General features: G+C 42.2%; 1 protein-coding gene across 5 annotated transcripts in view; it reads left to right on the forward strand.

Annotated features, from left to right (window-relative positions):
* The first annotated feature begins 21,643 nt into the window (after nt 1-21,643).
* Nucleotides 21,644-25,571, forward strand: part of TOP2B (DNA topoisomerase II beta) — a 129,484-nt gene continuing 125,556 nt past the window's right edge. For 2 of the 5 annotated variants that reach the window (XM_073333463.1, XM_073333460.1), the window contains exon 1: nt 21,644-22,062. Coding sequence is in view for 2 of the 5 variants with exons in the window: in XM_073333458.1 (XP_073189559.1) it covers nt 22,294-22,344 (51 nt within the window). In the remaining 3 variants the exon portion in view is untranslated. The other 3 variants (XM_073333458.1, XM_073333459.1, XM_073333461.1) reach the window with 2 other exon arrangements.

Consider the following 25,571-nt stretch of genomic DNA (forward strand, 5'->3'; position numbering starts at 1 on the left):
TTTTGGAGCTCTTAAAAAACCCCAAAGATTTACTTATTTTTACAGAAAAATAAATGTGAAGACTCAACGAGTGCAAAATTAATTGACAAAATTGTTTGCAGTGTTGTAACCATGTATATTTAGTTAGTTTCTACCAGATCTTAGTTATGAGATTTGAGGCTAAAACAAGCAAAGAGAATGTTCCTGGCTATCTATTCTACTAGAAGTCAGTAAGCAAGAAAAGACAATCTAGTGATACTGGACAATAAAACTCTTACTACTATGGAATCTTTGCAGCCTTGATAGGGTTGTTATTATAAGTCAGAAATTGATACACAGTCTTCTCTTTTCAGTATCGAAAGAGAGGTTTATTAGGAATTCAAGAAAACCCTAACCATATTTGGTAATTGGGAAAGCAGATAGTGGATCAAATTTAATATTAGTAAGATGAAAGTAATGCCTACTCAATTTTCACACACAATTTTGGACTCTGGGTTGGCCAGACCATCTCAGGTTAAAAACAGTGGCTATGGATAGCTCAATAAAGCCATCAACTCAAAGCAATGCAACAGTTAATGTGCACTATTAAAATGTTTGAATGAAGTGAGGAGATTTAAAACATTGTAGTCCTCGTTAATCAACAATACATCTGCAACTCAGGTACTACATTCATTTTGATTATAGCAATAGCCATCAGTTGAAATACTTATTTTAGGAAAGACTTGATGAGGGAAACCCAAAGATTAAATACAAGTAAAATACAAAAATTATATTGAACTCCTTCTTGTGTCCCTGAAGCACCCTTTGTAAGCAGAATAGTTTGAACTCTTTAGCAAATAAATTCTTTTAAATGACCTCTTTTTCTGATCTCCATTTCAGTGCAGATCAATTTTTATTAAAAAGGAATTTTTTTTTTTTTTACTTAAATGCCAGTTTCTCCCTGTGACAGCACTTGCTTTCTTTCATCAATGATTCCGTGACAAAACCTTATGCTGGAGTGGACTTAAAATATCGTAAGGTAAAAAGGTTCCATGCTATGAAGTGCTTCAAAAGTATGGGTATCAATTTGTGACGCCTGTGGTGTGTGTTCTTGGTTGAGTTAAATGGGGAAATTGTTAGGCCATGTGTAGATGGAAGTCACCACTTATGTGACTTTTTAAGAGTTTGGGGTGTGAACAGAAAGAAAATAATACAGGTTCCAATGCTGCAAGGCAAAATCATAATATGTGTAGGACCTCAACCTATTACAGAATTCTGTGTAATTGTGTACAAAAATGAATATGTAGCTACATGGCGTACCCACACTGCCTCCAAAGCATCACAGAAATGTAACGAAGTAATCTTTTCAAACAGGTTCTTCTGATAAGCACAAAAATTGCCAAATTAACACCTGTAACATATGGCAATTTTAAATGCCATTGCTACTCAAAGACTTACATGAGCAACCTGAATGGAAAGTCCCTCTCTCTTGGAAAATATTTGCCTTATTGGTATGACCTCTCTCTTTATAGCCGATCATAATAATATATGTTTTTTTGTGTTAAAATACAATATTAACAATGTTGGGCTGTGGAATTGCCAGTCACTTGTGGCCACCAAAGAAATAACAACAAGTAATATCTTGCATTGCTGTAAGTTCCTAGGATATCTGCATCTGATCCACGATCCGCAAACATGGTCCACGGATATCCGCATCCACCAATGTGGATATCCGCAGATTTAAAGCGGATATCTGCAGATTTTGCAGGGCTCTGATTAAAAGCCAGGGGCACTTTATGTGAAGGGAGCCCATTGCAGGCAATAAGAAGATAAGAATCACCACACTGGGTCAGACCAATGGTTCATCTACCCAGTCTCCGACAGTGGCCAGTACCAGATGCTTCAGAGGGAATGAACAGAACAGGGCAATTTTCAGTGATCCATTTCCTGTCATCCAGACCCAGCTTCTGTCAGTTGAAGGTTTAGGGACACCTGCATAGGGTTGCATTCCTGACCATGTTGGCTAATAACCTCATGGAGGATAGGTCCATCAATGGCTATCTAATTATTTTTTAACCCACTTATACTTAGGTTGACTGTGCATTGTGTGAAGAGGTACTTCTTTTTGTTTGTTTTAAAACACGCTGCTTATTAATTTCATTGGCTGACCCCTGGCTCTTGTGTTATGTGAAGGGGTAAATAACACTACCTTATTCACTTTCTCCATACCATGCATGATTTTGTCGACTTCTATCTCATCCACCCTAAGATGTCTCATTTCTAAAATGGACAGCCTATATCTTGTTAATCCCTCCAAGTTGTTCTATACCCCTAATCATTTTTGTTGCCCTTCCCTGTACCTTTTCCAATTCTAATATATTTTTTTTGAGATGGGGCGACCAGAACTGCATGTGGTATTCAAGGTGTACATGTACCATGAATTTAAATAGGGGCATTATGATATTTTCTGATTTACTATGTATATCTTTCCTAATGGTTCCTAACATTCTGTTAGCTTTTTTGACTGCCACTTCATATTTTTCAGAGGACTATCCACAATGACTCTCTTTGTTGAGTGTTAACAGCTCATTTAGACTCTCATTTTGTATGAATAGCTGGGATTATTTTTTCCACTATACATTCATTTGCACTTATTAACATTGAATTTCATCTGCCATTTTGTCCCCCAATCACCCAGTTTAGTGAGATTGCTTTGTAACTCTTTACTGTCAGCTTTGGTTTTAACTATTTTGAGTAATTTTCACCAGGGAGAAAACTCAGGCATACAGGAATCAAGGGAACAGATCTTAACACATATTAGGGCTTGTCTACTCATACAGCACTGCAGCGGTGCACCAGTGTAGCTGTGTCACTGTAGCACTTCAGCGAAGATGCTGCTACACCAGAAGGAGAGCTTCTCCCATTGGCATGGTTAATCCACCTCCACGAAAGGCGGTAGTTACGTTGATGGGAGACACGCTCCTGTTGAAATAGCGCTGTCTACACTAGGGGTTAGGTCAGTATAACAACGTCACTCGGGGGTGGATTTTTCACACCCCTGACGGATAGTTATTCTGATGTAAATTTGTCATGTAGATGTGTCCTTAAATGTTCACACAGAGAAGCAAGTGATCCTCTAAAGTGGAAATGACTCCCGCTGATCCTGAATAATGTTTTGTTGCCTTTACATATTAGGCAACAGAAAAAGATTTTTCACACATTGCTTCAGAACGAAATATACTCCAAATTCTGAACATCAGGAAATACAGAACACTGAAAATAAACTATGTTTGTCTCCTCAGTACAATGACATGAAAACAGGCACTCAGACTGTATGTACCATTGCTGAAACCTGGAAACACCGATCAGCAGGGGTCTGACAACATGAAATGAAAACCAACACAAATTCCCTTGAAGGCCAGTGATGATGACAGTCAGCTACCAGGAGTCCCCCTATCTCTCTCCCCGCCCTCATTTGTGGCAATGTTATTGTCTCCTGACATATGTTCAGTTAATGCATTAGTAGATCATTAATGTGGACCAGCTTCCATATTGGAATTGTACAGACTCATGTTAAGATAGGGTTAGGAGCGAAGGGTCTAGTCAAAGCTCAGAATCTAAACTGTGAGTGAGGTTGAGAGAATAAAAATAGTCATTGTTGACTTGGCAGAAATCAAGTCACAATATCTTTACTTAAGTCCTGCAATCAAAATGATGGAGCAGGGATTGTATGCTAACTGGACAGATAATGAAAGGAACACCATCAACTCTCATCTAGCACTTTACAAATGCGGGTAAGTATCACCCCTATTTTACAGATGAGGAAACTGAGTCACAGGTAGAAGTGATTTAAGCAAATTCACACAGCATGTTAGTGGTAGCAGCAGGAGCAGAAACTGATCTGATGACCTAGCCTCTGAACCGGATGGTCTAGTTCTCACACTGTAGTGACTTCTTATTACAGACAACAAAATACAATATACAACCAAACAAAACATCAAATTTGAGATGCTACCCTAGGCTCCCTTAAATTCTCAGATGCTGTGTTATCTACAGTCACGTTGTTCTGTTCCAGGCTACAGCTTTGGAACTCTGTGGCCTAGCAGAGCACTCCTCTCTCACAATAACCTCTGCTATCTGTACTGAATTTCTCAGCAGCACAGTTTTTATAGCCCTGAAAACTCCAAGAAGCTTTCGCAGCTTTCTCTCTTTCTCCCGCAGTATCTTCCCTCTGCATCTTATTTCAGGTTTCTTCAGCTGACCAGGGCAGTTTCCTTAGTAAAGATCTTCAAAAGCAACCTCTCTCTCATTTTTCTCCTGTTCTCCCAGTTGGTCTATTTTCACTGTACTGCTTAAACACCAGCAAATATCTTTTCTTTCTCTGTGTAGCGGGTTCTGGGGTAAGGGCTTTTTCTAAATACTCTTACTTGTGAGAGAAGATCCTCTAGCAGGAGTCAACAGTTCAGGGAAGTGTGGATTCCTCTCTTCAAACTTGAAATACAAAGTACCTGGAAGAAACAGTCAAACACTCAACATCAGACATCCATCATGCACTTCTGAGATGGATTATCTCTGACACTAGGGTTGCCTAAACTAAACTGATATACATCATATGTTAAGAATCTATATTCTTTTTCAATGTTTAACAGGGTTTCCAATTTGCTACACGTCAAAATGTATTAAATACAATTAGTTTTTAAATAAAAATCCGTCATTCCTAGCATTGGTTCAACATCATGGATTTCCTCTAATATCCAATAGTCTTAAATTTCTACTTTTAATTTGGCTCTCCCTATATCCTATTTTCCTATATAAAAAGTTATGGACAATTGCATCAGCTAACTAAAGCTATTGTTAAATCACTATATTTGATATTAATAGACTGACAAGACAACTATTGCCATTTTATCTTCAAGCTTAAAAGTTAAAGGAGCAAAATGTTTAAATTCTGGCAATATGTCCTACAAATGACCTGGTAGCTTGTAAAACTGTAGTGAAACCTTAGAAAAAACCCATACTACTACTGGCTAGCATATTGAGAACCAAGAAGCACCTTATAGACTGGTGACTTCTGATACGTTTTCCCCATAAACTTCAGTTAGAGATCTCAAATACATCTCTAAAGATCTCTGGAACTGTCCCAGCTCATCAAGCTATTGCAGTCACTGTACTTTTTAAGGTACTTCCATTGATGAAGCCTATTAAACTGCTGGGACAGAACAAGATCCTATCTATACCAGGGACATTTTTATAATCTTTCCCAGTGATATGGACATTGGTCCAGCACAATCAGTGCTAGCAAGGTTGAGGCCCTAGTCTAGATGGGTCACTGCTTGTCACTGCTGTTTTAAGCACTGTGTTGAGTAGGCCTGCTCTGAGGGGTGTTATATGATATGATGCTTAATGCTGGTGGCTGTTTGCATTGAAACTCCCAACACTGTTGAACATGGATGGAGCTGAGCCAGTGTTAGCAATGGTAGACAGGGCCAAAAAGTGAGCCCAACCTACTGTCATGTTCAATGCTCAGCCCAGCTTGAAAGATAATACAAAACAATGAAGTAAAATACTCAGGGCCATTAATATGTTGGAAGCCAGAGGAGCAGGCACTGCAGTGATCTGGGGGCCTAGACAGGACTAACAACAAGAAGCCAGCACAACAGAATTTGGCAGACTCCCATCCTGGGATGTGGGGATTAGGAATGGCAAAGTGGCAAGTCAAGTCAAAATCAAGCAGGGTCCAGCAAAACCACAAACCCACGCATTGTGATTTCTATAAAAAACTTAAGAACCCACCTTTGGAATGCAAGCAAATATTTTGATTGTTTGGATTTTATATTTGTGTTTTAAGCTTAATTTTGATATTTAGCTTTATAATGAAGCTATTGTTCAATTTATGGTTATCTTACATCCATTCATAATTGCACTGAATATTTTGAGCTTAATCTTTTTCTACATGTACTGTAATTCCCCTCTTATCTAAAACATGCCTATATTTGGTTTTAATTCAAACAGAAGATTGTAACTGTATAGCTGAAAATACATTATGTCAAGAAAATCAAGCTATTTGGTAAAAGCAAATAGCTTTTGGTAAACTGATAGATTAAAGATATTCAAACTCAGCAAAAAGCATTAGTAACTAAAATGTCGATGACACTATAAAACACATAAAATGACAAGATTTAACAGAATTTAATGGAGAATCAAAACTCAATGGGTTAATCACAAGTCAGTATCAGCAAGAGTACCTTCCACTATAGATCCCAGTTTTCCTCTCTGGTTGTTTACATTGCATTCTGAAAAAACTAGAAGTTTTCAGTCTAGGAAAAATAATGTTTCATATGCCAGGTTTTGTTTCTGGAGGGTTGGGGGCGGGGGGTTAACCAGTTTAAGCTACAGAAATAATTTTAAAATTAAATTATGTAGAGAGTAGGCTCTTATTTCTTGAGGTGGGTCAGTAATGTTTTTGTTTTCTAGTGAATATCTTAGATCTTTGGTTTTGGGAAACAGTATTAAAGTTTGTTAATGAAAGAAACCCCACCTGTAATGATAATAGGATTGCAATGGATCGTGACGCACTAGCGCACTGAATGTAAAGAGCATATGTCTCCATTTGTAAAACAAAGATACCATTAGAATGTTTTGTACATGACAGCGATGTGATCTGTCTTAACATTTGTTAGCAGTGAGCCTCTGCTAGAGCCCTTTTAAGTTGAACATAATTGCACTGAATATTTTGAATTTAATCTAATCTTTCCATTTATGTTCTAATCATTTCTAAGAAAGTACATCAATTATTTTTAGACAGTGACCAGCTTATTTAATAATGCTTTGTATTACTATCACCATGCTATAGGATAGGTCCATCAATGGCTATTGGCCAGGATAGGCAAGGATGGTGTCCCTAGCCTCTTTTTTCCAGAAGGTGGGAATGGGCGACAGGGGATGGATCACTTGATGATTCCCCGTTCTGTTCATTCCCTCTGGGGCACCTAGCATAGACCACTGTCAGAAGACAGGATACTGGGCTAGATGGACCTTTGGTCTGACCCAGTATGGCCGTTCTTATGTTCTTATAGTCAAGATGTTAATTAATCTTATTTACTGTAGATCTATTTCCCATTTCACCAAAGTCCAGCATGATAATTTTTAGCATGTCTCAAAGGACATGCTTTGACATCTCTTGACTAATCTAGAGTGTTATCTTACTCTCAGGGTTAAAGAACTGCAAAGTGAAACAAACAAAAGTGCCTTAGATATTATGATGATGGTGCACTATAGAAAACCCTAAAATAGAAAGAAGCTCATTAGTATATACATAAACCCAGTGGTGAGCTGGAGCCGGTTTGCACGAACCTGTTAAATTTTGAAGCAATTTTAGAACTGGTTGTTAACCTGCTTCCCTACAGGGGGCGCTGAGGCTTTGATGGGCTCCGGCCGGGAGGTGATGTAATTTCTCCTCCAGCCGCCGGGGGCGCTGCGCTGCGGGAGCCATTTGGGCTGCCACCTGGCCCTGGGCACGAGCCCTGTTGCTGCTGCTGCTCCCCTGGCCCTGGGGCTCCTGCTGCTGCCTGGTGGGTCCCCGGCTGCTCTGCTGAGCCTGGGCTGTGTCCTGCTGCTCGGGCTGCTCCTAGCCACTCTCTCCGTGAGTACCCACCACCCTGCCCGCAGCCAGCCCCTGCCTCCAGCCATCCCCGCACTCCCTGCCTGCAGCCAGCCCCTGCCGCACTCCCTGCCCTGCCTCCAGCCACCCCCGCACCCCCTGCCTGCAGCCAGCCCTTGTCTCCAGCCAGCCCCTGCCCTGCCTCCACCCACCCCCGCACCCCTTGCCCGCAGCCAGCCCCTGCCGCACACACCCGTCTCCAGCCATCCCCGCACCCCCTGACCTGCCTGCAGCCACCACCTGCTTCAATGAGGGGGGCAGGGAGCAGCTGGGACCCACACATGTGCACACCCTAGGGTGACCAGACAGCAAGTGTGAAAAATCAGGGCAGGGGGTGGGGGTAATAGGAGCCTATATAAGAAAAAGACCCCAAAATCGGGACTGTCCCTATAAAATTGGGACACCTGGTCACCCTAGCACACCCCCAGGGAGTGGCGGGGACCCACACATGTGAAATGGAGCTCATTTCTAGTTCAGGCCCATCTTTTTAAAAAAGAACTTTAGGCAGGGTTAACATACATCCGTATTTTCCTGGACAGCTCAGGCTTTTTGGTTCATAAATTGCCGTCCGGGAGGAATTTTTAAAATTTAAAAATTCCTCCCGGGAAAATACGGACGTATGGTAACCCTGCTGGTACAAAAAATACATACTGGGGCACATCCCTTAAATCAGAACTTTTTATAGGGAACCGGTTGTTAAGATTTGGCAGCTCATCACTGCATAAGCCTCCATGTTATTAATCATTCTAAGAGCATGGACAGGCTTTGGAAGATGAAGGAAGCATGATATTATTACTCTATTGCAGTCTTCTAGAAATTAAATATTCATATTGTATTATATAATAATATACTATAATGATATATATATATATACACACATACATATATTATAGTATATTATAATTATGTTATATATGTTATATAAAATTCTGAAAATGTATGGGAATGTTCTAGAAGCTTTTTGGAGAGGGAAGGAGGCTTAGCCTCATCCACTGCCTTCCAGACCTGATATATTCTTCTCTTTGTCTTGGCAAAGCTATCAAAAAGCTGCTGGGAGTTTCTGAGTAAAGACTTCAGGATTGGTTTTTTACTACCTACTTGCTGTGAATCTACAGAACCATGGTTATACCACCTCCACTGTACAGAACTGAAAATAACACCACTGGGGGAATTCTGCATCACTGCACAGGCACAGAATTCATGTACCCTGCAGATTTCTTTGCTACCCTGCAGAAAAATTATGGGGAAGCCTCAAGAGTGGTCACACGCCCCTCCCTGGTAGCTCAGGCACATCAGTTTGGGTGCCTGGAGCAGCCGGTAGAGATGTAAATCACCGGTGGGAGTGGGTCTAGACAGTCGTGCACGAGAGAGAGAAACAGACATTCTGTCCCTCGCATGATATTGCAGCATGCTTGGCATGGAGGGGCAGGGCTGTGGGGTGTTGCTGAGCAAGTAGGCATGGGGCAGGCTCTGTCCCCTCAGGCAGAGCCGAATGTAGAAGCCTGCCTGCTTAGTGAATTGTTCCCATTGTTTTTACGAATCCCCCAGGAGTATAAACAGGTGTAAAAATTGTAAGGTTCCTTTACATTGCCACAGTGGTGTAAAGGAGTCTTATTGTAAGGACACTATTGCTTATAAATGCTTATGGTGCTTTAGTGATTATCACTGGTCTAAATTTTTGGACTGAAAACATTTCCTATCAAAATATGCTCCATGAACTGTATGCTATGGACCTTTCTGGAGACTGTCAATAGCCAATATAAAGTGTGAGTTTGATTCTCCAGCCCTCACTTGCTCTTCACTTACCAATGATGCAACATTGAGAATATTAGTCAACAATTATATGCAACCATTACTAGAAATAAAGGTCAAACCTAGCTACATTACTATTGGATAAAGGAGGTTTGGGGATTTCCTCTAATGCTCCCCACTCCCATTCTCCATCCATTCTATTGTAATTTAAATAAATTACCAAAATAACTGGAACTAGCATTATTATATTGTATTATTTTGACAAATAAAATATGCAGAATTTTGAAGAATTTAAAAATATTTTGTGCATAATTTTAAATTTTTTTGGAGCAGAATTTTTAAATTTTTGGCACAGAATTCCCCCAGGAACAAAATATGAATGCTGAGGAAGGCTGAAGAGCACCGGAGTAACATTTTTTATTCTTGCCATCTTTGTCAGCTGCTCCATATCAGGTGGCTGGACAAGATCAGAAACTAGGATAGTCAAAGTTAAACCCAGCAACTGCCTCCAACAGCAGTGGTTCAGTTTTGGCAGCCTTCTCAGTATTGACATATTATTAGAATGGAAGACCAAAGATTCCAGGGCATGCATACCAGGGAATGTAGCTACATAGCTGGCTATCCAATGGGCATCAAAAGCTTTGGTGGCCTGATAAGATTGCCAGTGATGGACATAAACTGAATATCCAGACAGACCACTTAAGCACCGACAGAAATCCATGTTGGTGGTGCTCGGTCTGATAGGAGGCCACCTTCCCTTGGGATTTGCCACACTGATAACATACTTGCTGTTACTATCTATATTTTTCTCCTATATTTCACACTGTTCGAATTTTGATACCTATCACAGATTCTGAATTCTTTAGGGAAAGAATGTGAAGTTCCTCTTCAGTTCTCAACTCCCTTGCTTTAAGGATACACTATTACTTTTGCTATGCCATATGAATCACAAGCTGTTCAGAACTTTGTTTTCCCACATGTAGTTCCTTTGCTACCTGATCTCCTACCACTAGACAATAATAGTTGTGACAAAGCTCTGTCCTTGCTTCCGTGGGTCCCGCGTTTCCTTGTGGATTTCGCTAGCCTCAGAGGCTCACTGTGACCCTCCACGTAACCCTTCTCTCTCTAGAGACAAGGGTCACAATCTACTGAGCCATTTTCATCATAAGCCAGCAAGGGAGGTGAGGAGAAGTTATCCTTCCTTGTACAGTCTCTGTTGTCTCTCAGTCTCAGTGATTAATCAGGGGGCAAAAGTGGTGGGGGGGAGCCCAGGCCCACCCTCTACTCCGGGCTCCAGCCCAGGGACCCTAATAGTATCTGCTATGGTAGCTGACCTTTTAGAAACATGACATGTACAATTCCCTGGGCTACTTCCCCCACAGCAGCCCTCACTTCCTCAAGCTCCACTTCACCCTTACCTCAGGGCCTCCTTCCTTGTGTCTGATATGGTGTGTACTACTCAGTCTCTCCAACAGCACAGCTTCCTCCCACAGCTCCTGACATGCACACCCACCTGACTAACTGGGAGGCTTTTAACTAGTTTCAGCCAGCCCTTGATTGGCTTCAGGTGTCCCAATCAACCTAGCATTCTCCCTGCCTTCTGGAAAGTTCTTAATTGGCCCCAGGTGTCTTAATTGACCTGGAGCAGCTGCCATTTCACTTATCCTGGTACCAGGGATTTGTTTAGCCTGGAGCTAATATATCTATTTCCTACTACTTTTCTATAGCCATCTGGCCTTGCCCCATCACATAGTCTACTTGAAAAATTTCTTGCTGCCAGGACACTTTTTAAAATGTAATACTTAAGGTATGTGTCTTATAATATGATAATTCTTTATTACTAAATAAGGAATTATTGAATGACAAAATGAGGCAAAGGAACAGGCATTCAGCCTCCCCTGGCATACATAACCTTCAGAGGATAACAAGCTTTGCTTGTATTATTTGTCCAGAGCCAAAAGAACATGATTGAAAAAAAAAAACAGAAACAAACACTGGCCAGAAGCAATTTGTCTACATTTTGTAAAGTTTTTATATTTTATTGCATTTACTTTTCATGCAGTATCGGTAACAGATCATAAGGAAATGATATGTAGCTCAGCCATTTGTGAATATTCAGTACCAAAACACTAGCACAAAGTCTACTTTCCCGCAGGACACACAGGCAATGTATATGGTAATAAATAGGAGTGAGTCAGATTCAAAGAAATTTAAAAAATCATTTCACAGATAGGGTAGGTGGAGGGGAAAGGAAAGGAAATAACATATAATTCAGTGTGCGAAGCATGTAGATTTGCTCATACAGAACATGTAGCATAAGTTGAGGGAGTGTGGGAGGGGGTGTAGTGTGCAGGAAGGGGCTCATGGCAAGAGGTGTGGGTACAGGAGAGGGCTCGGCAGGGAGTGGCTCAGGGCAGAGGGTTGGGGTTCAGGAGAGGGTGTGGAGTGCAGGAGGGGGCTCAGGGCAGTGGGTTGGGGTGCAGGGAGGAGTACAGAAGGGGGCTCTGGGCAGGGGGTTGGAGGCTCTGGGCAGGGGACCCCTGGGGGAGTGGGGGCAGAGGGCTCTGTGTGCTCCCTCACCTGCGAGTACCTCCCCTGAAGCTCCCATTGGCTGCGGTTCCCCATTCTCAGCCAATGGGAGCTGCGGGGGGTGGTGCCTGCAGGTGAGGGCAGCATGTGGAGCCCTCTGTCCCCCCCCTCCCCCCCAGGGGCCGCAGGGACATGGTGCCGGCCGATTCCGGGATCGACGCAGGACTAGGGCAGGCAGGGAGCCTGCCTTAGCCCTTCTGCGCCACGGGGCTGGTAATCCCGCAGGTCAGATCCAAAGCCCTGACAGGCCGGATCCTGCCCACGGGCCATAGTTTGCCCACCCCTGCCTTAGTCTGTGCTACTCCCAGTAAACATAGTTATTTTTCATGCTGTTCATAAAGGGATCTCACATGACTGATGAGAGGTGTGATGTTGTTTCCAAGGATGTAACTGTGCCAGAGAGATGGGGTTGTTCAACAGATTCTGTAAGAATTCCAGATAAATGCCATGAGGATAGTTTAGTCACTTTCCGGAGGCCTTGAAAAAGATAATGAGACTACCTCTTGCATTTATATGTGGGTATTGTGCCATGTGATGTTGCCAGTTTTAAAAGCCTTAAAGAGTCAAATCTTAATCTGTGCTTTAAAAATGTAGCAGTTAACCCTAATGAAAAGCTTGGTAGTGAGGGGGAGACTGTTCAGTGGGTAAGTGGCTGGACACTACAGAGGAATGCTTCAAAAGGGTTCAGGGATTCAGCTGAACGTACTGTTAACCTGCAAGACACAATAAGGGCTGACATAGCCCAGAGGAAAAGGCTTGGGAGGCTCACAGGCTGCTGGTGCCAGGGAGCTGACCCCCAATTAGTCACAAGACAGTTTCCCTCATGCTGGAGGCAGTGGGGTGTCAGGCCCTGCCTCTGACAATCATGCCCAGTGGTTGGAGCACAGGTCCTAGGTGGGCACAGGGTTGGGTCTGAGCCACAGCTGGTCCTAGAATTGAGATCTGGGAGCAGGCCAGGGTCAAAACCAAGGTCAGAATCTGTAGACAAACCAGAATCAGAAATATAGCCAGAGTCCAAGTGCAGGCCAGAGGTTAAAGCTGAGTGGTCAGAGTCCAAAGACAAGACAAGCTGATATCAAAGCTGGAGTCCAGATACACACTGTGAAACCAGATAGTCAGAGTCCAAAGATGGGGGTGGGAGGGGGAACTTGGAGTCACTGGAGTCTGGTGCACTGTGAAGCACTAAAAGGATTCCTGACCACATAATGCTGTTGCTCAGCCTGACCTGTAGCTCTGCTGGGACTCAGACTCAGGGTGTTGAGCTGGTTCCAGAGCACAGACAGGACAAGTGATTAAGCACCAGCGCCTTCCCCCACACAGAAAGGCACTGGAGCAGTCCTGTCCACCTCCGCAGCTGCTCAGCCACTTTGCCCTCCAAATCATGCCAGTTTTCCAGCAGGCAGTGATGGGTGACAAAAAGGTAGACGCCCATGTAAAGCAGCAGTCCCATGCTCCACCGGATGGCCTGGAGTGCTCGTGGAAGGGATCTTGCCTGTCACCCGTTCACAACCATCAGGCCAGAGTTGTTGACCCAGTTGACCCAGGTGGAGGAGGCTGCCACGTAAATGGCTTGGCAGGCCTTCATCTGCACCAGGTCGCCCGGGTCCTGGACCACAAGGAGCATGTCATCAGCATACAATGACAGGACTGTCCATAACTCTGGCTCTTGGACCACCAACCCCATTAACCACTGGCGGAGGAGATGGAGGAACAGCTCGATGACCAGCTGGCAGCCCGACACACCCCTCAACCAAAGATGATGGGTTCGGTGAGGCTTTAGCTAAGCTTGACCAAACACTCCACAGAGGCATACAGCAACTGGAGAAAGCCCACAAACCAGGGCCCAAAGCCAAACACCTGCACAGAGTCCACTAGATACCCATGATCACTGCAGCACCCTGAGCTAGCAGCCCTAGTTTGACTGAGAGTTTGCCTCACAGGGGGGCAACAGGATGACTCACAGTCCTGGGTACCCTGAGAATTGTCTAAGCAAGGAAGATTTAAAGATCAAAAAGAAACTACAGAGAAACTTTTGGTATGGAATTGTACTCCATGCAGCACTACAGAGCAATTTGCTTTACGTGACAAAGTTATAATGCTGGTTTTCTGAAGCAACTTGGAACTAATCACGTACCTTGGTATGAACCTTGCGTTATGTTAGATTGCTGCAGCTTGTGCTGTGTTCTCATGGGTTTGTGAGTATATCTCACCATATCCTCTGTAATTAGTGTGTCCCTACATTTACTATCCCCTTACAATTTATATTGTTTATTTTTGCACTTTAACAAAAACTTTCAAATGAAAGTTTCTCTGTTGGCTTTGAGTTTCTTCCATATAGTACAGCAAATTAAAATTAGAGAATAGTTCTGAACAGTTGTGAGACCAATAACCCTGGTTAAAGAGCTGAAGAAAAATCTATATATATATTGCAAATTTTAAAGAGAGTAGAGTCTAAAGTCCATAAACTTGATCTTCAAATTTGAGTTGATTTGTTACCTTAAATTAAATTATTCCATTGCCTTCTCGGTCATTTTTTGCCTTCACCTGAGCTACTGAATGATTATTGTTAATCTCCCAAGGGAATAAGTATAGAATACTGGCGGAATAGGGTGGAAAACAAAGAACACACAGGAATGATATTAACAAATTTGAGCTGCCTATGTTTACATTATTTGAGAGCATCACAAAGTTTTTTCAAACAGCTGAGATGTAGGATCTGATGCAAAAAAGGACCTTTGGCTCATCCTGCCACCGACCACAGCAAAGAAAGGAATTCAAAACAAGGAAAATCATGTTCACTAAGATGTATGACATACCTCACCAATGATGTGAATATAGAGGAACTCATAAAATCTGTGCCTTTTCTTAAAGAGGTGGCTTACCACTTTTCAGAACTGTTTGTCATTAAGGATAAATGTGACTCTTATGCTCTGTACTGAGATACTAAAAAATAAAAGATCCACAAATATTAGGACAGCTATTGATACCGGTGCTGCCTTTTCTAACTTTTGAAGATGTATACCAGAAAAAAACATATTAATATTACACAAAGAGAAACTGATACAGTGTTGAACAATTCTGTTTAAGATGTACCACCTCCTCAGGAAAAAGTATGGGAAAACATAACAAAAGTTAATACTTACCAAATGACAAATACAGAGATGCAAGATACAACAGCCATTTGCAAAATGGTCACTTTAGACCTGCAGGTGCTTCTTCTACCAAATTTAAAGAGCCACTCCTACTTCTTGAAGGTATGCTGAGAAAGAGTTCCAATAAAAGAGTGAGCCTAAAAGAAAGGCTTATTAAAGACCAACTATGAAAAAAAAGGGCCCGTTGTTTGTATATGCCATTTTATCATAGAGAAAGACTTTATGATGTTTGATAGTCAATACAGAGTAAAATGGTACTTATTTGTTATTATTAATGGCTACAGAAGGAAATAATGCTTCACTAACAAGTAGAAATTAGTTTTAAAAGATAAAGCTGGATCTATTTATTGTATACCATTTATTAGTTTGGTGAAGTTTAAAAATATATGTAAACTCTTTTCAATCCAAACATGGGTTTGACGACAAGCATAAACAACAAAACTTAGAATTCAATACCATATCTTCTTCTTCTTTTTTTTTTTGGTTAAGGTTTATCCTATGCTCCATCTTTTGCAAGAATCTGTAAAAAAGGAAGCTAGAAGAACTGAAGACACAGGGAATAGTTTTATCTGTAGACTTCATTAAATTGGATGCACCAGTTGTGTGGATGCACACCTTCTTAACGGAAATGTGAAATTGTGAAAACTTGTAAGAAACCATATTCTCCTGGCTGAAAATACATCTGTATATAATTCCAAAATACAAGACTTATTTGCCATACTGGTAGGAAGTGTGAAGATTACAAAAAGTGACTTATCTCAGGCTTTTCACCAGGTGGAATAATAATCCCTAGCTTTTAGACTATAAAACTCTTTATGGCGAGCACACATTCAGATACGAGAACTACTATTTTTTTAGCTTGTGCCAATGACCTATTCCGAGTATTATGGGTCACATTCTCCTAGTTTTATATTATGTTGGTTGTTTAGGAGATATGCTAATAACAGGTAGAAATAGAAAGAAAGCTGCAAAAATTTGGGTTTAGAGTTAAGCAATGTGTGCTTTGTTCTAGAACTAAGGTGCTTATTTAAGACATGGCACAGATGCAGAGGGGATAGAGGCAAATAGGCGCACTTAAGTGTTTCAGAATTAATTCAGCTACAGTATTTAAACTATTAAGGCAACATTTCTTCTATGTTTGTCTACATTAATGAGTTTGTTGACTTCTTTCCTGCAGAAACTGGTTTGGACTATATAAATAAAACTGAAGTAGAAAAAGCAAGACTGAGTAGTCCTAGCATTTTGGTATATTTTATCCAGGCCTTTCCTTAATATTAACATTGCAGTGTTTCTCCAGCAGTAGGTAGGAGATATTATTTCACATACAGTATATGCAAAGGTGCGTAGAAATTCATAACTTCCAGAACATTAAATATTGAAAAGAATTTCTCTCATTTCTCACTGGACATTATATTTAGAATAACTCAATTCCATGAGCTCTTACCAAACCAGGACTTCTGAATGGAGGGAAATATTCTGGGACTATCCTGCAGATGTGGTACATTCGGCAATCTATTTTGAAGAAAATAGCTATCCATCTTTTATATTAAGTTAACTTGAAGTAAATCCACTAAGTATAATGGTAATTGCTGGTAGGGCAAGGTGACATAGGCTCAGATTCAACAAAGCACTGAGGCACATACTTAACTTTAAGGACTAAAGGAGTAGTTTATCTGCCCATTACAGAGGAGAAGAGAAACTATAGGTAACGTTCCCAAACCAATAGGTGAATGTTGAGGAGTCAACACTCTTTGTGAGCGGCAGACGGAGGGATGCTTCTGGCAGTCAATCTGGACTGAGGATGATTTAGATGTTCTTGCTTCAGCAAAAGATTGAATTAATTTGATTTCTTTCTCCTCTTAAGAAGAAAAGAAGGTACTAAGAAAATATGAAGTGTCTATGGTGGTAAAGGAGGGAAGTATGAAGTGGTGAGTAGAAAGAGAAGATAGGAATGTTACGGTAAAAACAGAACAGGAGAACCAGAGCCTGAGCATTCAGACTAAAACTGAACAAAACCTAAAACAAAACCCTTGGCTTAGACATTTAACCTTTTCCACCCAGTAAATATGATAGGAATTAGTACAAAGAAGAAACATCCCAAGAACAGCATATGACAATCATCTGAGTTGACATACAACTGTCAGGAGAATGGTACGGTAACTAGGACTGACACAGTATCAAAACTCAGGAGGCTAGGAATGTTTAACGGTATAAAAAGTGATTAATGGCAGAGTGTTCGTAACTGTTTAACATTCAGCCATTTCTAGTTCTTGCTTGCTTAAGATAAATTATTATTCAGTGAAGAGTCAAACAACTGCAGTCATCTAGAAAACAATGCTCACAAATACGATATTCTTTCCTGAACCTTCCTCTTATAGATAAACTGCTTCTAGTTGTCTGAAGCACATAACAGGTGTGTTCTCTAAATTCCATTCAGAGGTAAGCCAAAAATGGTACAATAAGCAATCATCATTTCACAGTATTGTCATTCATCCAATACAATTAGACCTGTTAGTTGGCAACTATGTTAATACATTCTGATTGAGATTTTTAAATGCACAAAAGTCAGGACATAACTCTGCCCTTTTGTAAATGTAAGTATTTTGTATTACTATGCATGGTGTTCACTTATACCTTATTGCAGCTATGTGCAATATGGTAGATTTAGAGTTGTCATGATGTTATAACTTAACGTCATGATTTTTCTGGATTAAAATTTCAAACAACATTGTATTTATACAGTTTTTAGCCATGTTACTTTTTCTGCCTTCAGAAAGGAAGAACTATGATTACACATTCAGATAGATGACTGTATTTGAATGTGTGTTTTCAGAATAGTTGAATGTACACAGCTCTAGATATAGGCAAACTCAGCACATATCAAACTAGTTTTCCTGCCCTTCAGTCTGGTACCAAGGGGGATATCCTACATATATGTAGTACCAAGGGGGATATCCTGAGCCAAACCAGCTGTGATGCCAGTGACATGCAGCTCTACATATCTCTTTCATCAAACACAGACAGCACTGTCTTCCAGCTGTCTCAGTGTATGAAGGGAACTGAAGCCTGGATGAAGAACAACTTGAACAAGATTACCCCAGGAAAGACTAAAACCAATGCTAAGACGAAGAGAGAAATGCTCTGAGGAACCACCATCTCCCCTTAGTTGGAGGCATCTCCTCTCCAGTAGTTAAGATAGTTCTGAATGGCCCAGAGGCTGTGCACTCACTTGTGACTCTGCTCACTCAAATAGCAGCAGTTGCCCAGATCACCTTCTATTTCTGGCTATCAAGAAGATTTTATTATGTGTGGAGAGTGATCTGCCTGTAATAGTTCAGGTGTTTGCCACCTCCAGCCTGGACTACTATAACTTAATACCCAAGTCTAGATAAGTTAATGAAGATACATTTGTTACACACAGCGCAGCCCATCTCCTAAGCAAGAGGAGGTGATGGGAGCATAGTACACTAGTGCTCTGCAACCTGCACTCATTCCGCTCATTTATTGGATCTACTTCAAGGTTCTCTACTGATCTACAAAAGCCTTAATAAATAGGCCCATGCTGCTTCAGTGACCATCTCTGGACCTCTCAAGACCCCCTTTGTATGGCTTTCTACAACTAACAGAGTTGAGGTATACACTGTAATGAGCAGTAAAGAGTCTTAACGGTAGGTCCAAGATTCTGGAACCCCATCCAGAAGGAGATCAGGAAAATTTAAAAAATTAAAAAAAAAAATTAGGCTGCTCAGCAAGACACACTTCTCAAGAGCCTTGCCCAAAGCAACCGCAGAAGAAACCCCAGCAGCATGCTCAGAGGTATAAGGCTGCAGATAAAAATAATAATAAATAAGTATATGTCTACACTACAGCAACTATAGCAGCATAGCTACGGTGCTGCAGCTGTACTGTGGCTGCTTCCTACATCAATGGAAAGTTTTTTTTTCCTTCAATGTAAGTAATCCACCTCTTGGAGAGGTACTAGCTAGCTAATGGAAGAATTTGTCTGTCATCCTAGCTGCATCTACAGTGGAGTTTTCATTGACCTAACTACATTGTACAGGGGACAACATTTTTCACAGCCCTGCGTGACGTAGGCAGGTGGATCTAATTTTTAGGTATAGACCAGATCTAATTTACTGTCACCTTTGGACAGACCCACTATTTCATATAATCCTGCTGTAGCACTTTTAGATATTATGCTCATAGGCTCTTCAGAAGTTGGCAGATGTAAACATTGCTTATTTAGCAAAATTTAATATAAATTCTTCTGATGCTTCCCTGAGGGATAATTGAACATTACTATTGATTTTTCACAAGCAGCTGCTCAATTTTTAATTCCTTTACTTACTAGGAAATGAATTAAGGAAAAGGTTACTACTATTCAGTTTAAAGTACTTATTCTCTTTACATACTAATTTGTCTACTAACTCTGATGCCATTGTACTATCAATCCCACCTTTTGTATTAATAACTCAAGGGGAAAGGGCTGGATACGGTTGTAGTCAGGTCTCTGCTTCTCTTATAAAAAGCTAAAAGTAATTGTTACTAATTTAGAAGTTATATGCTATGCAAACAATTAGGGCAGATCTTCACTTTAAAAGCTGCAGCTGTGCCACTGTAGCATTTCAGTGAAGATGCTACAAGGCTGACAGGAGAGCTTCTCCCATTAGCGTAGTTAATCTACTTCTGCAGGAGGTGGTAGCTATGTCAACAGGAGAAGCCCTCTTGTTGCCATAGTGCTGTCTAGAGTGGGGGTGAGGTTGGTATAATTGCGGTTCTCAGGGGTGTAGATTTTTCACACCCCTCGGTGACATAGTTATACTGATGTAGTTTGTTGTGTAGAGCTGGCCTTATTTCTTCAAGTTTGTCTAAGGCCTGTGACCATAATATTTTTTAAGTTTAAACCTCCGAATTTGCTTGGCAGAATAAGACAATATCTTATTGTACATTTTTCATACTCATATCTAAAATAACTGAGTTTTAAACATTATACACCGGCTAGCTGGGCTTAGAAAAAGGTTGGTCTGTTACATCATAAATCAAAATTTTTCAAATGCGACAAATACCTGAAATTAAGACACTATAAAAAGGTGTCTTATTACGTCATCCTTTAACATAGCAACAAATCTCTGGCTAAAAATACTTACCAAGTATACCACATGTTTTAAGAGGCACGTGTAGGATCTCTGGATCGTGAATGGTGTGTTGTGAGGGTGCTGATCATTGTAGCAGTGGAGAAATGTCTGCAGCTTTTGCATCTGTTGTTCTGGCATGGTATACCTCACCTAGTATACTTAATGCCCCAATAATTACAATGTGGGTGAATCCAGACAATCACGACGCTTTTGAATAAGCCCACACAGAAAAATGATAAAAGATAAAAACAATGAGAGTGATTGCTTTGTGAAAAGCGTTCACCCAGTCTGACCTATCAGTCCTCATCCTCAAAGGAAACCTGCACAACACTTTCAAAAGACAAGCCTGAGAGCTTAAATTCATAACTCTGCTAAACACTAAAAATCATGGACTGAATATAGTCACTGGATTTATGACAGGTTTCAGAGTAGCAGCCATGTTAGTCTGTATCCGCAAAAACAAAAGGAGGACTTCTGCCACCTTAGAGATAAATTCACTGGATTTATGGTTTATTATAGCAATTTGTAACCCATTAACCCGCTCTTATTGTCCTATGACTGCAGGGGTGTTTACAGGCCTCTCTACCTTGAATGGTCCCTTTAGAATATGTGCTAACAACTTATACTAAACAATCTGTTCCATTTTGCATTTAACTGTGATGCTCAGTACCTTTCCCAGACCTGAAGAAGAGCTCTGTGTGGCTCAAAAGCTTGTCTCTCTCACCAACAGAAGTTAATCCAATAAAAGATATTACCTCACCACCTTGTTTCTCTAACCTGGGGTGGCCAAACTGTGGCTCGCATGCCTGCTGGGTTTCGGGGCTCACGCCCTGAGCCCTGGCAGGTGCCTCCTGGGGGTCAGAAGCCCTGAGCCCGGGCAGGTGCACCTCAGCTCTCAAACTTCTGAAGATTATCATATGCAGCTCAGAGGGTGAGTAAGTTTGGCCACCCCTGCTCTATCCTCCTATCAACACACATGAGACTGCCAGTAAAGGGCAGTGGCGTACATACACGTTAACTGCCATTTTTGCTCTGACTTAAGACACCTTAAGTAAGGCCTTAATTACTTCATGAAATGCAGCAATATTGTTAGTTTCTCATTGGCTCCCCATCCCCCGCTCCGCATCATCCTTGCATCAGCACCACGGACCGTCCCCACGACGGCGGCTTCCGCGCCCCCTTGGAGCGCCCCCGTTCGGCGGGATTCTTCTTCCTCGTTGCCACCCGCAGTGACGTACGCTAGGCCTTCCTTGGCGCTTTGTTCTTTTTTCTGATTGGCTGGCTGTGGGCGCGGTGTGCCTGCCCCTGACCTGTGATTGGCGGGCTGGCTGGGGGCCGGGCCGGCGGTGTTCGGCGGCGGCCGTAGCGGTTATGCCGGACGGGGGCAGCGCAGTTATTGTCTGAGAGCTGGGCCTCGGCGCGGCGGCGGCGGCGGCGCTGGGGGCGGGGAAGCGACGGCTCGGCGTGGGGGTTGGGCTGGAGACGGACCTTTAATCCCGTTTTTACCGTGTTCCTCGGGGCCGCCGCGGGCGCGGGAGCTGCCGCGCCACCGCCAAGGGACCAACCGCCTCCGCCCGCCGCCTCGGTGTGAGCGAGACCCGCAGGCCGGGCCTGCCTGAGCCGCCGCCGCCCAGCCTCGAGTTTGAGAGCGGCCGGCGGACGAGCGCCTTGTGCGGGCTCGGCGCGCCGGGGCGGCCTGGCCTCGCGCACGCAGAGCGGGGGGTGATTCGCGACTTTGTAATACTCGGCTGCGCTCCTCAGCATGACATAGACGCCGGGCCGGGACCGAGGGGAGTGGGAGCCTGGTGCCAAGGCGGTGGGTGTGCGTGCAAGGGGGATCTTGAGCCAGCTGTGTGTGTGTGTGTGTGTGCGCGCGCGCGCGCAAGGGAGGGAAGAGCCCGAGCCAGCTGTGTGTGTGTGTGTGTGTAGGGGCTGGAAGAGCCTGAGCCAGCTGTGTGTGTGTATTGTTTGAGGTCAGGGGTGAAGCCCAGTCTCGGCCCCGGTCCTTTTAGCTCTTCCTTATTTATATTGAGGCAACGGGGAGAAAATGGCTAAATCCGGAGGCGGTGGCGGTGGCAGCGGGGGACTAACCTGGGTGGTAAGTTATTTTCCCCACTGTTCCCTTATGAGGCTTGGCCCAGAGGGGAGATTGCGAATTTAGGGATGAAGGTCTTGTCAGCACATTGAATTATGTATGTGGCGGTTGCTTAATATCTCCCATGTGTGGACAAGTTCCAGCAGGGCAGATAGTGCTCCGATGGAAGCTGAGAATGTAGGGGAAAGGTTACAACGATAGAGGGATTGGTACCAAGTTTGTCACTGTAGGTAGATGGTGGCATTGGGTGGGTTTGGGGTGTTTATGGGGGGAGTTTGTGGGAGGTAAGCTGCTGTGTTTCATCCAGAATTCAGGGCAGGTTGTTTGATTAGTAAATTGGTGCCCTGGAGGGTGTTGGAATGCCAGGGATAGAGTATGTCTACAGATACCTTTCTCCAGAGTGAGGGGGCATCCATCACCCTCTTTATGGTCTTTAGATTTTGTGCTGCTAGATTTCAGTTAGAATGAAATGTTTTCAGGGCTACAAAAGTGTTATGCTGGTGAACGTCAGTCCCAAACTGACATCCTCCATTCTCAGCTGTCTAAAATGTTTCAAGTTAAGCTTTATGACAGATTCATTTTAATCAGTTTAGCTATAGTCTTTGGCGTATTCATATCTCATAACCTAGGAGTAAGGGGAGAGGAGACTGTTCAGCTGGGATGTTACATGCTTCACAATGTAACCCAGGAATTAAACTTTACAACCTTCTGAAAGTTTTCCTTCCTGTTCTTGGCTTCTCTTTTTAAGATGAGCAAACAGAACTAAATTTGGCATTGTGGTGATATTAAGTAACTCTGGAACTGGTGAATGCTTTTGAGAAGTTTAAAAGCTTTTGGCAGTGTGAGGAATAGAATTGTAGAATATCAGGGTTGGAAGGGATCTCAGGAGGTCATCTAGTCCAACCACCTGCTCAAAGCAGGACCAATCCCTAACTAAATCATCTCAGCCAGGGCTTTGTCAAACCTGATCTTAAGAACTTCGAAGGAAGGAGATTCCACCACCTCCCTAGGTAATGCATTCCAGTGTTCACCACCCTCCTAGTGAAAAAGTTTTTCCTAATCTCCAACCTAAACCTCCCCCACTGCAACTTGAGACCATTACTCCTTGTTCTGTCATCTGCTACCACTGAGAACAGTCTAGATCCATCCTCTTTGGAACCCCCTTTCAGGTAGTTGAATGAGGGGGGGATTCATAGCTGCTCTCTTCTGCAGAATAAACAATCTCAGTTCCCTCAGGCTCTCCTCATAAGTCACATGTTCCAGTCCCCTAATAATTTTTGTTGCCCTCTGCTGAACGCTTTCCAATTTTTCCACATCCTTCTTGTAGTGTGGGGCCCAAAACTGGACACAGTACTCCAGATAACACCTCACCAATGTCTAGTAGAGGGGAACGATCACGTCCCTCGATCTCCTGGCAGTGCCCCTACTTGTACATCCCAAAATGCCATTGGCCTTCTTGGCAACAAGGGCACACTGTTGACTCATATCCAGGGAGGGTGGAGAGAAATGCCTTCCTGGCCTGTTAACAGTTTGTCTCTCTGGTTCTGGAAAGGCCCCAGGACAGAGGAGAGAAGACCTGAAGGGGCGCAGTTCCCACAGACTATCAGTAATTCACTTGCATTTGTCTTTCTAAGCATAGAGTTCACAGTAAGGAAATTTCCTTAATATAGCTAACAAAAAAAGGCAGCATAGTTGAATGAGTAGTAAAGTAGCAGCATCTTCATCGAACAGGCACACTCTGTTTGTTTTACTAGGGATTGTCAGTGTAATAATATTCCCCTTCAATAGGGAGTTTGGATAACCTCCATCCAAGAATATTAAAGGAACTGGCATATGAAATTGGAAGCCTAATAAGGATTTTTAATGAGTTCATAAACTTGGAGGTCATATCCTATGACTAGACAGTTGTAAATATAGTGCCTATATTTAAGAAAGGAGGGGGAAAAAAGGTGATCTGGGAAGCTACAGACCTGTTAGTTTGTCCTCGGTTGTTTTGCAAGACCTTAGAACAAATCTTGAAAGAGTAATCAAAAACAGAAAGGTAAATGGTAATTCAGATAAAATACAACATGGTTTTACAAAAGATAAATTGTGCCATACCAACCTAATCTTTCTATGAGAGAATAACCAATTTTTGAGACAAAGGAAATGTAGTAGATGTAGCCTACCTGGATTTCAGTAAAGCATTTGATACAGTTATTAGTTAAATTGGAGAAGATGGGGATTAATACAAAAATTGAAAGGTGGGTAAGGAACTGGTTAAAGGAGAGTCTACAGTGGGTCATACTGAAAGGTGAACTGTCAGCTGGAGGTAGGTTACTAGTGGAGTTTCTCAAGGATCCGTCAATACGGAGGAGGATTGGAATATCGTACATGAAGATTTGGATGTCCATGAAGACTGGAGTAATGGAAATGGGATGAAATTTAATATTGCAAAGTGCGAGTTCATGCTGTTAGGGACTAACAAGAAGAGTTTTTGCTATAAACTGGGGATTTACCAGTTGGAAATGACGGAGGAGGACCTGGGTGTATTGGTCAATCACAAGATGACTATGAGCTGCCAGAATAATGTGGCAATGAAAAAAGCTAATTCAATCTTAAAATACGTTAGTTGAGAGAGGGAAGTGTTACTACCGTGGTACAAGGCACTGATGAGACCTCATCTGGAATACTGTGTGCAGTTCTGATTTCCTATGTTTAAGAAATTTTAAATGAATTCAAACTGGAAAAAGTGCAGAGAAGGGCTACTAGGATGATCAGAGGACTGAAGAACCTTCCTTATGAGAGAAGACTTAAGTAGCTTGGGTGAACTTGACAATTCATTTTGCAACAGAACAATTTCTTTTTTCAATTTTTACTTTAAAAAAAAATCTTCTTTTTAAATCTAAAGAGGGGAAGGCACTACCGCCTGCGGGACCCTTTGTTTTTTCTCCTGTTTTAAATCCTACATTTCAAAATGTATGAATCTTATCTCTTATGTCAGGATAAGGATATAACAGTTATGAAGTTTTAACTGAGTTCAGTGAACAATTTAAGGCTGTGGTCCTCCCTGTTTTGTGCTTCAAATCATTGAAAATAGACAACTCATCTCTGAAAACCACACCTTTCTAGTGGCAACTGTAGTGGGTAGGTACCTGAAAGGCATATAAGGAGGAAGTTCTTTTTAATCAGCAGGTTAGTTATAATCTCGTCCCCATTTCCTCACGCACAATTGATATAGTTGTCTTTCT

The sequence above is a fragment of the Lepidochelys kempii genome, chromosome 2, assembly GCF_965140265.1.
Source record: "Lepidochelys kempii isolate rLepKem1 chromosome 2, rLepKem1.hap2, whole genome shotgun sequence".
Lineage (NCBI taxonomy): Eukaryota > Metazoa > Chordata > Testudines > Cheloniidae > Lepidochelys > Lepidochelys kempii.